The sequence below is a fragment of the Euprymna scolopes genome, chromosome 15 (assembly GCF_053919585.1).
Source record: "Euprymna scolopes isolate OS-2025 chromosome 15, ASM5391958v1, whole genome shotgun sequence".
In the NCBI taxonomy this organism is placed as follows: Eukaryota; Metazoa; Mollusca; class Cephalopoda; order Sepiida; family Sepiolidae; genus Euprymna; species Euprymna scolopes.
Window position 1 is genome coordinate 115,781,749 of NC_136496.1, and position 16,773 is coordinate 115,798,521.

General features: G+C 34.0%; 1 protein-coding gene across 2 annotated transcripts in view; it reads right to left on the minus strand.

The window, feature by feature from the left end:
• Positions 1–16,773, minus strand: part of LOC145294078 (adhesion G protein-coupled receptor L1-like) — a 1,162,895-nt gene that overhangs the window by 616,901 nt on the left and 529,221 nt on the right. For both annotated transcript variants that reach the window (XM_080141133.1, XM_080141131.1), the window contains exons 5-6: positions 8,655–8,972; positions 1,516–1,581 (exon numbers count right to left, since the gene is read on the minus strand). In XM_080141133.1, the coding sequence (XP_079997259.1) occupies positions 1,516–1,581; positions 8,655–8,972 (384 nt within the window). The remainder of the gene's footprint in view (positions 1–1,515; positions 1,582–8,654; positions 8,973–16,773) is intronic.

Below are 16,773 nucleotides of genomic sequence, written 5' to 3' on the forward strand. Positions count from 1 at the left end.
GCTTGTCATTCTGTCTACATAAAGATATAAAAAGCTGAGAAGGCAATGTCTTTGTTTTTTATCCACACTCTAGCGAATGACAATACAGAGATATTAATGGCATATAGAAGGCTCGTCTCTTTGGCTATCAGAGTAGTGTTTGAATGTCCTTCACTTAAATTCTCCTTCTCTCCCCCACACTTTTCTCTCTCAATGAGACGACCAACAAAGTTTCGCGTTTCATCCTTGACTGCATCCAAAACCGTCGGCAATTTCTTCAGCTTTAGAATGCGAGACAGTCGTTCATCCGTTGAGGAGCGAGACTTTGCGTTCGCTGTCCTACTGGCGTTCTATTAACGAACCTGTACATTTCCTTGGGCGGAAAACACACCGGATTTGTTTATCTTTCTTTCTCTTTCTCTCATACACCAACACGCGTGACTGCACATAATTGCACACAATACGAAACTAATGCATACAGAATAAGAACGAATACAACTATATTTAGTTTCCATTTATAACATTTTGAAACCATCATATTAGTGTTGGGACGATTAATCGGAATCGGGAATAAAAAAAATCGGAACTGTTTGTGGCGTCCGAATTGATATCAGAACTGGGAAAATGTTTGTATATTTTCCGATGCCAAAACAATTCGTTTATCTTTTTTTAAACAAAAACTTCCACTGCTGAAATATTTATTCATTTTTAACTACCAGTAATGCTAAAGTATACAGCACAACCCTCCCACAAGCGTGTTTTAACGTTTAAGAAAATATATACACATTTATGTACTTTACGATGATTGAGATTGGTTTCAATATTTAGAAATATATATAGAATCGGAATCAGTAATTGTATCGGAATCTGGAATTTACTACGGAATCGGAATAAATATTGGAATCCTCCCATCACATTATATATATGAAAGAAAAAAAAACAACGTTTCGCCCTCATGCTGCGAAGACTTTTTCAAGCATCATGGAGAACCCTGCCTTCATAGAATTCAAAACCGGCTTCGAAACAAAGGCGATGGCCATTAAATTTTCCTGCAGCCTGATTTCCACAGAAGAAAAGTTGCGAACCTGTTTCTGCTCTATCGTTATTTTCATGGCAAATGCTCTTCTGAGCTCCAATCTACGGTCCTCCCTTGCCGGGCTTTCACACACACAAAAAAAACCCGACTAACTACAACCACTATTAACATATTCCTCCACTCTCTATATGTGCCTAAATCTAAACGCAGATTCTAGGAACAAAGCTTCTTTCCTAGAACTGCCCACCTGTGGAACACTGTTCCGCTGGCCTGTTTCCCGGCCGACTACAATATTGTATCCTTCAAGTTCAATGTAAACAAGTTCTTGTGAAACCGTCCTCATAAATAATCAACTTCTACCCAACTTACGCAATTATCAATTAGTACACTACCGTCTTATATTCATTAACCTTCATCCTCGAGTGGCCTTTGGGACTTGATAAGTGAAAACTCCCTCGTTAAGAAAAAAGGAAGAATAGATCGATGATAAAACAACTTACCAATTACGTCACTGCAATGTTTATCACAGGTTGCTGCAGCTTCAAATTCATCAAAGCAGGGTCTAGCTGTGAAAGAGATGAACAAAATAGCGGCCATTTTAGATAATTCTGCATGCATGCATTTGTACAAGTTTTCATTTTGGTAAATCGGTACTTCTGCAATTTAAAGCGCGTTTTTTTTCCGTGAGTCTCGCTCGCCAACGCCCGGCGAACGACGGAAACCGCTGGATTATACAGAGTGAGCAAAAAGAGACGAAAACGAGCTTTAAATTGCAGAAGTAAACTTATAGAATGTGTCTATTGACCGTTTTATTTGACTGTTAAATTTTTAAAAGATTTATGAAAAACAAAACAAAATACTAATTTATTGCGGACTATTATTCTCATCTTTATTAGTTTTTTGTTTTCACGACGTTTCGGCCAACTATTCCTCTGGCCTTCGTCAGGTGGTTGAAACGTCGTGAAAACAACAACTAATAAAGATGAGAATAATAGTCCTCAATAAATAAATTAATATAAATAATACTCATCTCAATAATGAATTCCAATTAAAATAATATACAAAACAAAATACTTTATAATCCAAACAATTTCGATTAAGGTAGTTAATAAAAGTATTTATATATTTTTTATATAAATTTCTCCAAGTTTTCACCAAAGTTTATATAGTAGTGACTAAGCTTCATAATATAGTATACATTTTTAAATGCTTCGGGGGAAAAAAGAGGAATAATAAGGGAGACTCGACGTTGCCCGAGACTGAATGACTATCAATAAATGTTTCCCCTTTCTATATTTTATTGCCATCGAAATCGGTAAAATCGCCCATTTTTAAACCCTTCCTCCCTCACCCCCTGCAGCTGCTTAGTCTACAATAATTGTAATCTACATTGCACTGTAGAGAACATATATAACGGCTTAAATTAAAGTTTAAAATGCAAATATCAAGTATCATGGTTCAATTGTGCTCTAAACAAACATTCATTTCGAACGCATATCTGTCATATTAAAGAACAGAGTTGATTTTATATGCCGCGCCTTTTTACTTTTGCGGTGATAGTGACTTGAATTAAAGTTTAAAATACAAAAGTCAAGTATAATGTTAAAATTGTGTTCTAAACAGAAACATTAATTTCGAATTCGCTCTTGTCATATCAAAAAGTTTCCTGTTGATTTTATATGACGGGTCTTTCTGCATGTGCGGTAATAAAACTTCTCAAAGGCACTTATGCTGTTAGGCTGTATAAGGTGTTAACTTTAGTCAAAATTGCCTGCTTCATCTTTTATCGTTTTATTTTCAATTATCAATTATTTATCGAACACATTCCGATACAAAACATATCTAAAGACTTTGCCACATACAGTACAGTTGTGTTAAATCCCTAAAATATCGGCCCAGCCGTTCAGGAGTCCACAGGGAACGAACTCGCACGCACACACGCAAAGTTAATTTATATATATATATATATATATATATATATATATATATATATATATATATATATAGTATATCATTCCAATACTACGGTGTTTGAATATATGGTTAAATGTTAGGTTTACTCATTCAGAACTGTTTCAAAGCTTAACCACTCACTCATTTTGCAACCAAATTTCAAACAATTTTTACAGTTCATACGTCACTTTCTTAGCTCTATTTTGAAATAAAGTTTTTTCAATTTTCGTTCATTAAAAATAAAGTTATAATAAAATTACTGGTGTTCAGAAATCTTCAGAATAAGTAAAGAACCTGAGATTGGCCGTTGGTTACCATATCAACTTTTTCAACATTGACGTTTTAGAGACGATTTCTTCTGATTGGCTGTTGGTTACCATAGCAACATTTTCGTCGGCGACACCTTCATAAATCGTAGCGGGAATGTCGCTCGCATGCCATCATATTTGGGTTATAGAGAGACAGTTAACAAAAGCGATGGTTTTTGCCGTGCTAGGGCTGATAATCTTTCGCTTACAACGTCGCCCGTTAATTCTGTTTCTCTCTTTTTTGTACTTTCTTTCGGTTTATTTACTTAACTACATCCTTTGCTTGATTTTTTATTTAGTCAATTTAAGAAATTGGTAATATTTTTTATGGACTGTTGACAATGCGAATGATATTAAACACACAAAAAAAGAAAATATCATTTCAAAGCAAAGCTTGGAAAAATCATGGAGTACATTGAAAAAGAAACATTCTAATAAAAGATATAATAAATTAATAACATAAAATATTGCAGCATTAAGAATGTTTTTAAAAAGTCAATTTAAGATTATAAATAAATTCTTAATGCTACAATATTTTAATTTATGAATTTATTATATTTTTGACTAAAATATTTTGTCTTTTTCTTTTCCAGTTTTAACAACTAATCTTTTTGCTTTTTTAAATTTAATATTAACCTGTTCATGCTTATATTTTTCTTCGTAATATATATATATATATATATATATATATATATATAGGCATATGCGGTGAGTGTTAACTGTTCATCTATAGTTTTATATGCACCGTTTCCGATGAATGATGTACATTTTAATTAAAAAAAAAATAGATTGGGTTGATTAAAACTTTTACTTACAATAGTATAAATTTACTAAGTGTTTGAGAAAAGGAAATTATAAATATACTAGTAAAATACGTTTACATCTGATATTTTAATTAATGCAGATTTCGTATTTATTATTATTAGAACCAATATTCTATCGATTATTACACTGTACCTAATATAATGTAGTGGCCCCTCGGCGTGGTCTAGTCGTAAAAATACGCTTAAATACGATATTTTAATCCATATAACCGAAACAAAAAACAAAGCTCCAACCTTAGTCGTTACCATTTGAGCGATTGATAGATGGATAAGAAAACGTTTAACATCAAGAAACTTTAAACTATTCATATATACGCATGCACAGAAGTAATAGGTTTAATCGATTTACTCCTGCCATTTTTTTTCCAATTTTAACCATGTAACAAAACAACTACGTTTCCTGACTAAAAATCAAATCGAATTGATTCCACAGGTTCAAATTCCCTATATATCAAGTTTCAAGTCTGTAGATTAAAAATCAAGATATGGGTTTGGGCGAGACAATTTTGCAAACACACAGAAAGGGTCATACATATATATATATATTGGCAGCAAGTCATTATTCAAGCCCGTCTGATTGAACACGACAGAGTTATTCTTTGTTTCCGATTTTCTGGATATCTTATGGATATTTGGATAGGCAAATGGAAAATATATCCAGAAAGAACGGGCTTGAATATATGTATATATATATATATATATATATATATATATATATATATATATATTAGCTCTTATGCGTAGATCATCGTATAACGATTAGATCACTGTCTGACTGACGTAAATGAACACTTAAAATTAAGATGTTTAAAATTCAACGTTATTTCAAGCGGTTAATGGTAGCTGAATGGATTAGGTCTCCGCTAATCGAGCCAGAGATGTCTCGTGATACGGGGTTCGAATCGTTCGACTGGTAGTAATCGTGACACCCTGCACTGAAGATTCCCGAAAGGATGAAACACTAGTGTGTGTAGGTATTTAATTATTATAGTAGAAAATAATTATGACAGCCCCTTTAAGAAATTCGTTTCTTATCGTTGAGCACTTTCAGTTGAATTAAAAGTCGGTCAATTTAGCTCTTATGCGTAGATCATCGTATAACGATTAGATCACTGTCTGACTGACGTAAATGAACACTTAAAATTAAGATGTTTAAAATTCAACGTTATTTCAAGCGGTTAATGGTAGCCGAATGGATTAGGTCTCCGCTAATCGAGCCAGAGATGTCTCGTGATACGGGGTTCGAATCGTTCGACTGGTAGTAATCGTGATATCCTGCACTGAAGATTCCCGAAAGGATGAAACACTAGTGTCTGTAGGTATTTAATTATTATAGTAGAAAATAATTATATATATATGTGTGTGTGAGAGAGTTTTTGAACTTTTAACCCTAAATGCTACGAAATTATGCACACTATAGAAAATATGTATAAATAAAAATGTGTAATAGTTAAATAAAACCAATCATCCAGTAGATTGGTTGGTTGGTTGGTTGTTTTTGTTTTACGGCATATCAACCTTTTTCAGGTTATTTAATGCCGAATCCGGTGATTTTGAAGACATTTTTTTTTAATAGAACATATGTTTTTTGCAAGTTGGTTTCTTTTTAACCCGTAGTTGGGACCCTAACAGGTACTACCACTCCGAGTAAGAGTGGACCTGGGAGCAATGGCAATTAAAGGGTGGCTCCACACTCCCCAAAGCCCGCAAGCTGGGGCCTCACCATCGGATATAGTTTAAGGTCATATCTAGGACCCATTCAGCAGAAACCATGAAAAATGAATAATGAATGAACATTCGTGTTTCAAAGAAATATGCAAATTAGTTAATCATTATAAAGTCGCTCGCATACCTATGACTGAGTATATTAAGTTCGTCTAAATAATTGTATATTAGAAAAAAAAGGTTTTTATTATTAATGTCATTGCGACTAAAGAACTCAACTTTATATGCGTATAGATAAGTTAAAATCAATACCGTTAGAATACTGACAGCCATATTTTGGTTCCGTCTATGGATTTATTGATGTGGAGGGAATGTACACTGATGAGACTTTTTCGTTAATATATTGATCTGTTCTATCAATAACTGTTTTCGAAATAAGTAGAAAGAACTTTTTGATATGAACTTGTATTCAATGAAATTCGGAATATTTCCTAATTATATATATATATATATATATATATATATATATATATATACACACTCCGATAAATTTGGATTTTTCGTATATTTATAGTCATATTATAAACCCTTTTTTTCTATTTATTTAAACAGAAAAGACAACTTTGTAATATATAGGTCGTGGAATTGCATTTATCTGCAAAAATCCAGCTAATTTGCATATTCTTTTAGACATTTATTTTAATTAATTCCCTATTAGTGTTTTCGGTTTTCTTATGAGGTGATCTTTAGTTAACCATTACGTGTAATTTTATATTCATGCAGATATTCTACATGATTTATACTTGTGTAATAATTGCGTAAATAGCTTATAGTAAACAACTGTTTCTATATATGTATGCGTGTATATATTTGTTTAAAAAAATTTGTCTACCAAACTCCTATCAGTTTTTTGTCTACAGACATTAAGCTTAATATATAAGATATTCGAACTCATGCGAAACCTTATATTTCGGTTTTAGCCGAGGAAAATCGGTGCAAAAGTGTGAAAATTGAAAAATGGAACTTGCCAGGTTAAGGTCGAACGAGGGCACTACGAATATGCATGCGTAACGTAATAGCTATTGATTCATGTTTTTATTTTTAGTATTGCAGCAAGCATGTCTTCATAGTGCAGGTATTTGCGTCAAAGGAAAAAGTAAATCGTAAGCTAAATGTTTTGGTTTTTATTCTCGATAGTGACGCACGAGTCATTTTTTTTTCTTTTAACTTTTTAAATCATTACTAAATATTAGGTCCAATATACTTACAAATACGTAATCTGCATTAATTAAAATATCATATTTAAGCGTATTTTACGGCAGGGCAATGCCGGGCGGCCTGCTAGTAAATCTGAATAACGAGATTAATTAATCACGGATCAATTAATCTAGTGGTTCACAGTCTGACAAAATATTGTTGGACTGAAATATTTTTATATAAGATAATCCCAGCCTAATAAAATTGCTCAGTATACTAGGTCAGAGGTTCTCAACCGGGGTCCACATGGACCCTACGGGTCCATTGAATATTTCTGGGGGTCCACAGGCAAAACATAACAAAATGGATGTCCGCAATGATATTTTGGTGGGCCATGAAGAAAACCAACCCAGAATAGTTTTTATTATTAAAAGTTTAATTTCTACTGTAATTTTGTATAGTTTTTTTTTTAACCATTCAAGTTATTTTAATTATATTTCTATTTTCAGGTTTACCCCATTAAATTAGTTTTCATTTAAAAATAAAGCTTAATTATATAATATTTCCTAGATTATTAAACCCTCAAAATTTATATTAGTGAAAAATAGAAGATTGTCTCATGAACTATAGTTATGAAGGGGTCCACCAAGATAAAAAGAAGGGAAAATGAGTCCATGAGTAAAAAAAGGTGCAGAACCACTGTATTAGATAAAGCAAATTAAAAATTATAGATTTTATATTTAAATTTTTGCAGTAAAATATAAAAATTTCAAAACAAAACTATCATTTGGCCAAGGAATACCAGGCATTTAAAGCTTTTTTTTTCCTTAATGCATGGATTTTCGATGTAAGGCTTATCTCAGAGGAATGTATTTAGCAAAATATTTATTATGGATAGTCATAATTTCGCTTTACATACATTGAGAATAAATTAAAGATTAAAATCTTTAAAGAAACAGAAAAAAAACATAATACTCGCATGCACATGTCTCAGTTATTTTCAGTTTTTTTTTTACTCTTTCTTTTAAAGAATCTAACGCCACGTTTAATACCGGGCAACGTCGGATACATTTTCTAGTATATATATATATATATATATATATATATATATATATATATATATATATATATACTATGCGTGTGTACCTTTATATTGAAATTTTGTAGTTTTCCAATGGAAAGATTCAATCTAATATTAAATCACATAGAGCTATACATATATATCCAGCATCATATTTCTGGATAGGGAGTTCAATGTATTTAACTTACCGAGTAATCGTTTAGGTTAGCATGATAACTATTTGCTTACACATTTCAGACAATAATGGCTTCAGTTAAAATACACAGCACGATATATGTAAATCTGGTTGAATAGAGGAATATAATTGGTAGTTTTTGTTTTACGGCATATCGACCCTTTCCAGGTTATTTAATGCCGAATCCAGTTATTTTGAAGAAAAGATTTTTAATAGAATATTTTTTTTTCAAGTCAGTTTCTATTTAACCTATAGTTGGGAACCTAACAGGTACTACCACTCCGAGTCAGAGTGGACCCGGGAGCAATGGCAATTAAAGGGTGGCTCCACACTTCCCGAAGCCCGCAAGCTAGGGCCTCACCATCGGATATAGTTTAAGGTCATATCCAGGAACAAAGATGTATATAAAGATATAGGTATTAAAATGTTTACTTACTGACGAGTCCTGATGGCCACCTCAGTCGCATGGCGCCCCGAGTTCCACTACGGAATTCGGCCCATTGGACCACATTACCGCAGTGCATGAACACGCACGATTTGTACATGTTCCTTATGGCCCTTCCGTTCATCACACTGTCCCAGATGTTGAAGTGACTCAGATCCCCTACAAAGGCAGACTTTGTATCAAAGTAGGCGTTTGGGCGGGAAGATTGTCCAAGGACTAGCTCCCCTCCCGACGGCACGGGGCGATTTTCAGTGGCACCGCTTCCAACCTGTTTTTTGGTTCCGTTAACATAAAGACTCCAAGAACCTTCTGAAAATATAAAAAAAAAATCCAACACATTTATTTGAAAATACTGCGGTACTCTCAGCATCGGGTGTTGTAATGTTTTGACACTGTTCCGCCGAGGTCATTGAGTGCTAGAAATGTAGAGAAAAACAAAGAATCGATGACAACACGAAAGGAAGTAGGTTTAACGATTCATTAAAAAACTTATTAATAAACAATAGATCGGACTTTGTTCTTAAGACAAACAAAGAGAAATAAGGGTAGGGTTTAAATTAGGGTGTGGTCAATGGCGATAGCAAAGGAACTGAATAAAGACTAAGAATTGAACAATAAGAATGACAATTGACGGAAGGGGGGTCAGTTGTACGCTTACTTAGTTGGGACCTGAACTCGGAGGTCGACAGTTGGAGTTTGAACGCCACTGAAGATCATGGTTTGGACCAGCTCGAAAGCCCTTGAACAGACATAAATGAATTAATCAGCTAACCTAGGGAGACGGTCGCAACAGTAGGTATAAATGTGGATTTCCGTGTGTAGAGGGCAGTTTCACACACACTCAGATTCCAACTGGTGTAGATGGGAAGCATCGGCGTCAGTGCTTTTATATACTTAGGGGTCCGTATGCGTCCCCATCTACGATCGTCAGTGAGAATATAACGATATGGCCATAAAATAAACAAAAATCCACGGTACACACAACGTTTGGAGTTGACGACTTGTCGGTGGGGCCACGTAGAATCACAATGCATGTTTAATACTTTAATATTTGTGCAGTTTACGGACTGTGCTGAAATAATAACGTTATTATTAAGTTATTCTGAACATGGTGAGGGAAGTCTTTGTTTTTTTTTAATTTCTGTACTTTTATCTAACAATTTAATAAAAATTATATCGTAAAAATTGGAATTTCACTCGAAAATCGTATCTAAAAAAGAATAACACGATCCGTAAACTACACAAGTACCCAAAGTTTCATAAAATGTAGAGAAATTTTTCAACTAAGTGACACTGATAAGTTCAGTATCCATGAATAGAAAACTGTACAATCCAGCAAATTTACATTGAAAAACGGATAAATTAGTGTCTTTTATATTCGGCACAAAAAATATCCATGTTTATACATTGCTGATATTTTATTTTTATTGTTCATATGTGGAAACAGATAATGAACAGAGCGCGTATGAGCACAGGTGAAAATAGCAGCAGTAGCAGCAGAAAGATAGATGACTAGCGAAGATATCATCAGCAGCAGCATCTGTTTGAGTACGTATAGAAATGAGGAAGTGTGCGCGAGCTTGCGTCACAAGAAAAAGAAAGCACGTGGTCGAAGAGAAGTAGAGTGCACGTCAGGAAAGATGGACGTTCAAAGTCGAAGGTCAGAAATACGTGATTCTAGTGAGATGGACGTATGGCCTTGTGGTGGTGGCTAGATGACTTTTAAACTAGTGTCGAAACGGCATGGTTTTGTTAATCTCGTGGCAGACGAAATGAACAATAAAAAGGAACAAGCAATGTTTGGAAAGTAACAGCCATAAATGCCTTTGCTTAAACAGAGAAAAAAGCCGAGTCGGATTTATTTTTATTTTTTCTCCTTTGCAACAGTACCGAGTGGTGTGGGGGTTCGATAGAGGTTTAAACTGTAACGAACATGGTCCTAGCGTAACGGAGAGGGAATGCGACCTTGAAATACGTCCGCTTCATTTGGATAAGAAAACCTAAGAGAGTGTTTTTATATTCGATACAAAAAATATTCATCCATGCATTATTAATTAGACATCCATGCCATTATCAACAAGCTTATTTTTATGATTTGTATAGTAAGACAGCTAAACTGAAAATCGTATATAACTTGTATTGATCGGACTATTGTTCTCATCTTGAGTGTTGTTTGTGCAACGTTTCAGTCGCTTTTGACTTTCGACCATCTTCAGGCATGTTAGTTATTGTTTTGAAAAGAAATGAGAAAAATTACTAGCTCCGTAGATATTTTCGTAAACTTGGAGTTAGTTTCTGTGTCTGTGGTTTCGTATGTATGAAAAAAAATTGGTTGACAAATGGTGTACGATTTGTTTTTCCTACAATTAGAGGCTCCTAAACGCTATTAATTTCTAAGCTTGGTTTACTTAGTACTTTTAATTAAAAATCGTATGCTTATTTAATAAGCCGTTGCTGATATAGGGACATGTTTAATGTAGCATAGCGGACAAGTATGTAGTTGAAATAGAAAATACAAAATTACTTATAATCTGACGCCTGTGAATTTCTTGCAGTTACAGAAAGTATAAAGTCGCATATCGTCTCTCTAATAGTTCGTGCCACGTGTGGAGTTCGTCCGTCTCTTTTCCACTGTTCATAACAGTAGCGGTAATACTTGTCATAGTCATAAAAAACAATTATTACTTTAGGTTTGAACTTTTTTTTAGATAATTTTATTTTCACTTTCTTTGCATTGTACTATATTATTGCTCTGCATGAATCCTTCCAAAACCGTCCCTCGTCTCTCCAGCCTTCTATCCGTCATATCAATATCTATTGCCACTGTTTCTCTGCTTTCGTATTCCTATTTTATTCATCTTATATTCGTTCTTGCTAGACGCATATTAGATGGAGGCAGAGTTATAAACAACCTATTGCGTAATTAAGTTAAAGGTATTATTTCAAATTAACAGGACGCCCGGCGCTGCCGATCGTACAATACGCTTAAACATGATATTTTAATTTATGCAGATTGCATAGATATTATTATAAAATCAATCCTCTATTGATTATTATAGATTACGGGAATAATTTACCCGGTAGACTAACTCGCATGCATATATATATATATATATATATATATATATATATGATAATATAGTTCATCAAATTCCGTCTATATTTGTTTACAATATCACGCCAGCTGATATGTGGGCTTGACGATGAATGCCCTGGTAAAGTCACTTCTGTGTAAACGAAGAAATGATTTGCGGTGATTTTAAATTGTACATCGTACCTCTTCTGTTATCGTAAATTGAACTCATTAATAAGAAAAAAAATCAAGATAAAATGGTGAGGTACACCCGGGCTTGAATAGGGGAATTATTCGATCTGTAGTCGAATAATCTACAACTAAGCTATGTCTCCAAATGACAATATATTTTTTAAAGAAATGATTTGCTGAGATTTTAAAATGTAAAATGAGATGTAAAATATTCCTTTATACAAATTATTCTTTTTTATCTATAAGAAAGAAAGACTATTTTTAAGATAGAGTTTTGTTATTTTTTTAATTTGGATGAATTTCTGTGCAAAACATATTTCCGAACACTGCCAGATATATAAATTAACTTTTGGTGAAATTTGCAAAAGATGGGCTCAGCCGTTTCGGAACCTATGAAGAAGGAACTCACACACAAAATTCACTTTTATATAAGAGTGGATATAAGTATTAGTTGATACTGTTCTCATTTTAGCTTTTATTCTCACCAAGGTTCGGACGATGTCACCTGCGACCTTTTTCAAGTGCGTCTTGTCGAACTCGGGAATTTGTATTCAATTTCGAACGTAACTTTTCATTTAACACACGAGGGTTGCTAGCTCACGTTAAGTCAGCCATGACATGGTAATAGTCTCAATTCATAACCGGATTTCCTAGTATCATCTGTACTGAGGATTGAAACTTCAACCTTCAGAAGAATATAAACTAGAACTGATTTTTACTTAAGACTTATCCGTTGCGCCATGGATCCACAAGTTTACATCGGCCGAGATTTTGTAAGTATAACATAATGTGAGATCAATATTTCGATTAATCCAATTAAAATCATCGATGTTTGTCTCCAAATTTCAAATAAAATTTAAGTAGATATATTCTTAAAAAAACTTTTGCAAACTTTGTAGGGAAAATCGTAACTTACCAGATAAGCGTGTATGTGTGCTTTGTAGGGTTTGCTTGATAAGAAAATATGGCAACTCGCAGTTGCTTTTGTACCAGACGATCACGCGTGAGTAACGCAAACTCTCGCCGTTTCTATGCAAATGAAACTATACCCGACGCATAATAGGAACCGTAGAGATAACGAGACGATGAGATGGAAGAAGGTGTGTTACAGAGACAGGCACGTGCGACAAACTGTTTAAGTTAATTAAAAAAAAAGCGGTGGGCGGAAAAGCTCACAATTTTATTAGAACTGACTTTCAAACAAGAAATTCGAATACAAAGTTTATGAGGGTGTGGCAGATCCAGTGGAAAATTTGTCCGTTGCTTATGGATTGATTTTATTGATGACAGGAGAAAGTTAGTTTATATGTGGGGAAAATCTAAAATCCTAATAATAAATATTGAAATTTAGATTGAAACAAAAATAAAATTTGTCTCCGTCTAGAATGACAATTCTTTCACTAACCGAAGACAAAATATGAAAGTGTAGCATCAGAATAAACACTAAGCTTTTTTCCCAGTTTGTGCATGGAAATTCATATTCCTTCTAGGCTAGAAAAATTGAAATTACTTTGTGAAAAATTTTACCAGCTTTTTAAATGCTGCATATATGGGAACGTTGCTTGTTAAAAATGTTTTAATATGCAAAGATAAAATAAATAACGAACCCTGAAACTAAATGAAAACCTGAAAAATTGAAGAAAAACTTAACATGAACGGATATTAAAATTCGTCTATTAAACTTGCGCGCTTATCAGCGATATTTCTTTTTTAACGCTCGTATGGCAAACAAAGCTCAAATAATATTTTAGATTTAAGAGCGATCATTCAATGGACAGAGAAGAAAACCTTGAGTTAAAAACAAATTACAGCGTTTTTTGTTGTTTTTTTACAATCTCGGCGATAGCAAAAATTAGAAATATCTTTTAAAAAATGAAAATTGGAATGTTGTATAATGTGGATGAAAATGGAGAATACTTTAAAATGTGACTTTGAAACAACGTTTAATGTTTAGCTATGCGACCCGAATAAGCATCGACTTTTTTTTTTACTCTTCTTCATACAAGACATATTGATACTGGGACGTAAGTAGCTACTATTTTGGACAGTGTATACTGAGGACATTGCGTGGAGATTAGCGAAAGGCTTGTTGTTTATACTTCTACATGTTAGTTGATGGTTAATTATTGAGTTTAAGAATCAAATAAAACATCCATCTATCCATCCATCCATCCATCGCGGCCGTAACCGAGATTGAACTCACTACACGAGTTTTAAGTATAATTCGAATCTTGTCGGTAGCTGAATACTTGATGCTTCGTCGGGGCTATCAAGGGTATTTTTTATCGTGACGCTTAGACGGGGTGCCTACCACGGCTTAAGAGAGCCCCATCTACCCTCGAGAGAAGGAGAGATCAGGCCAGTTTCTCAACCTGCTATTTTACCTCGCGGTAAATAAAACATACCTTGTTTGTTTTAAATAGGATTCAAATTATAGAAGTTCTACCGACGTCTACAAAAAGAAAATTAACACGTAAGCATGTTTTCGTTCAACACACGAAAAAAGACGTCTGTTTTTATTTACATTCTGAAACGAAGAGAAAAAAAAACGTCAATTCACTCGTTTATATAAGTATTGCCTAAAGTACACGTCATCAAAGTATGAAGAAAGGAAACTAAGACTTTACACAATCCAAGGGAGACATCTCTTACAATTTTCACATTATTAAAACATAATCACAGTGAAAAACCTATATTTAAATTGATAATTTCCAACATTAATATATTCAGGGAAACAGAAAACAGTAAAGGAATTCCAAAGTCTAACAATCCGGAGGACGAAACTATTAGAGTAAAAGGCTTTCCATGATCTAGGGACCTCAACAGTGACGGGATGTGATTTTGCTGTTTGTGTTGCACAATTACGTAGCTCCCATAACCTTATATCTAGCTTCTAACCTTGTGCCTAATTTGTTTTGTACTCGTAGGGAAGTGAAAACGTATCATCCAGGTGCTTTGTGATTTTGAAAATGAATATATCCACCAGGTTTGACTGATAAGTGTTTATGAAAATTTGGCGGTGGGGAAATCATCCAGAAAGGTCAGCATTGCATGCAGGTAGCTGAATTGGAAAACAATAAAACATATGCGTTAGAATGTATGTTTCTCTCTCTTTCTCTATTCCTCTCTTTCACTCTCTTCCTCTCTCTTTCTTTATTGAAAGAGAGAATTGAAAGATAATTGTATTTGTTTTAAACAGTTGAAGCTTGGATCCTGTACGCGACAGACGCAGAATAACAGTTTTTGCTGCACGCATTAGTCGACGACGAAATATGCTCCTCCATTGTTAAACGTAAAGTAAATTTTATATTTTTATTAAAAAAAAGCAACTGTTCGCTATTTTTATACAAACGTTAAATTTCAGCATGCGGTCCCTGCCATTTAATGCCGACGATGAAAATGCTGCCTGTAACGATGCAATGAAGACTCAATAAGCGACCCATGCCAGCCGGTTATAGCCGACGACATATTCACCTGTTGATGTTTGCGTATGCCTATCGTTTGATATCGTGTCTAACACCGGTGAGCTGGTTTTCTCAACCAAGTAATACTCCGCTGCAAATGATAGCATCACATTTGTCCTATTAGTCGAAAGTATGAAAATCGAGGGGGCACAATTTCAAGGATTTCGTCAGGGCAGATTCAATTAAAAGTGCTTGTAAAATATACATTACGGCTATAGAGGAGGGATTGGGTTTTAGTTGATAGTGTAAGACCTATTGGAGTGTAGACTTTTTTTTTAACCTTATCTAAATTGGCTATCGGCCCAGATTTGGTAACACTATTCAATCCATGGGCGAATGGTGGCTTTGTAGAGATATAGGATATAACGTTGTCAGCAAAGCATATTTAATGTGTCGTTAGACCAGAATACGCAGTTGCATGAATATTCTTATGGCAGTTGTCTAAGCCTTACTATTTCGTGCTGACTCATGACATGAGAATATCAAGTTCACAAGGTGTTTTCAATCACATGCAAGTCCTGGTCAGTGTAGATACCCACGTTAATCTTTTGCAGTTTCTTGCAGGATTATTAACGTCCTCTTACATACAGCGCTTGATATTTCCTGATAGTCACCAGCTGGTAATGCCCAAACGGTATGTCAACGTGGTAATGCCGTAAATAGTGTAAACATCAAGTGTTATCCCATATTGCAAAGAAGTTGTTGGTTTTCTTAGATTTTATAGCATGCCTACCATCGGCCATTTAATGCTCAAACCATGCATGATTTTTTTTATTTGATTTATCTTGTGTGAGAGAGGACACTTCTCAACCTATATACTTTCGAATTATTGATTTACAAACTTGACATTTGGTATATACAGTATTAAGACATGCGGAAAACTTTTATTCGCGTGCGCGAATGATTCATATAAAAGATTTTATATGTTAAAAATAAGTAGGTTTGAAAACACTTTTTAACGTTAGTGGCAAGCTGATATAATGGTTATTTTACTTGGCTTACTATCTTAGGTTTTGGCTTCGATATCAATATAAGTATATTTTTACTTACAAGAAGTGAACTGTTTAGAAAAACATACTCACATACACATGCTTCAATTTTTTTCCGTTTTTTTTTAACTTCATTCTTTAGAGAAATTTAACGTTACGTTTAATACCTACTATATTTCTGTTTATAATGTATAAGAAATCTGTATTAGTTAAAATATAACTTGTATGCTATTTTACGAGCGAGCAACGCCGGGCGACCTGCTAGTAGTTTATAAAAGAAATCTAAATACATGAAATAAATGAAAACTATTTCTATTAATACTTATTTAAGAGTATGTTACGACTGCGCAGCATCAGGCGGTCTGCTAGTATATATATATATATATATATAT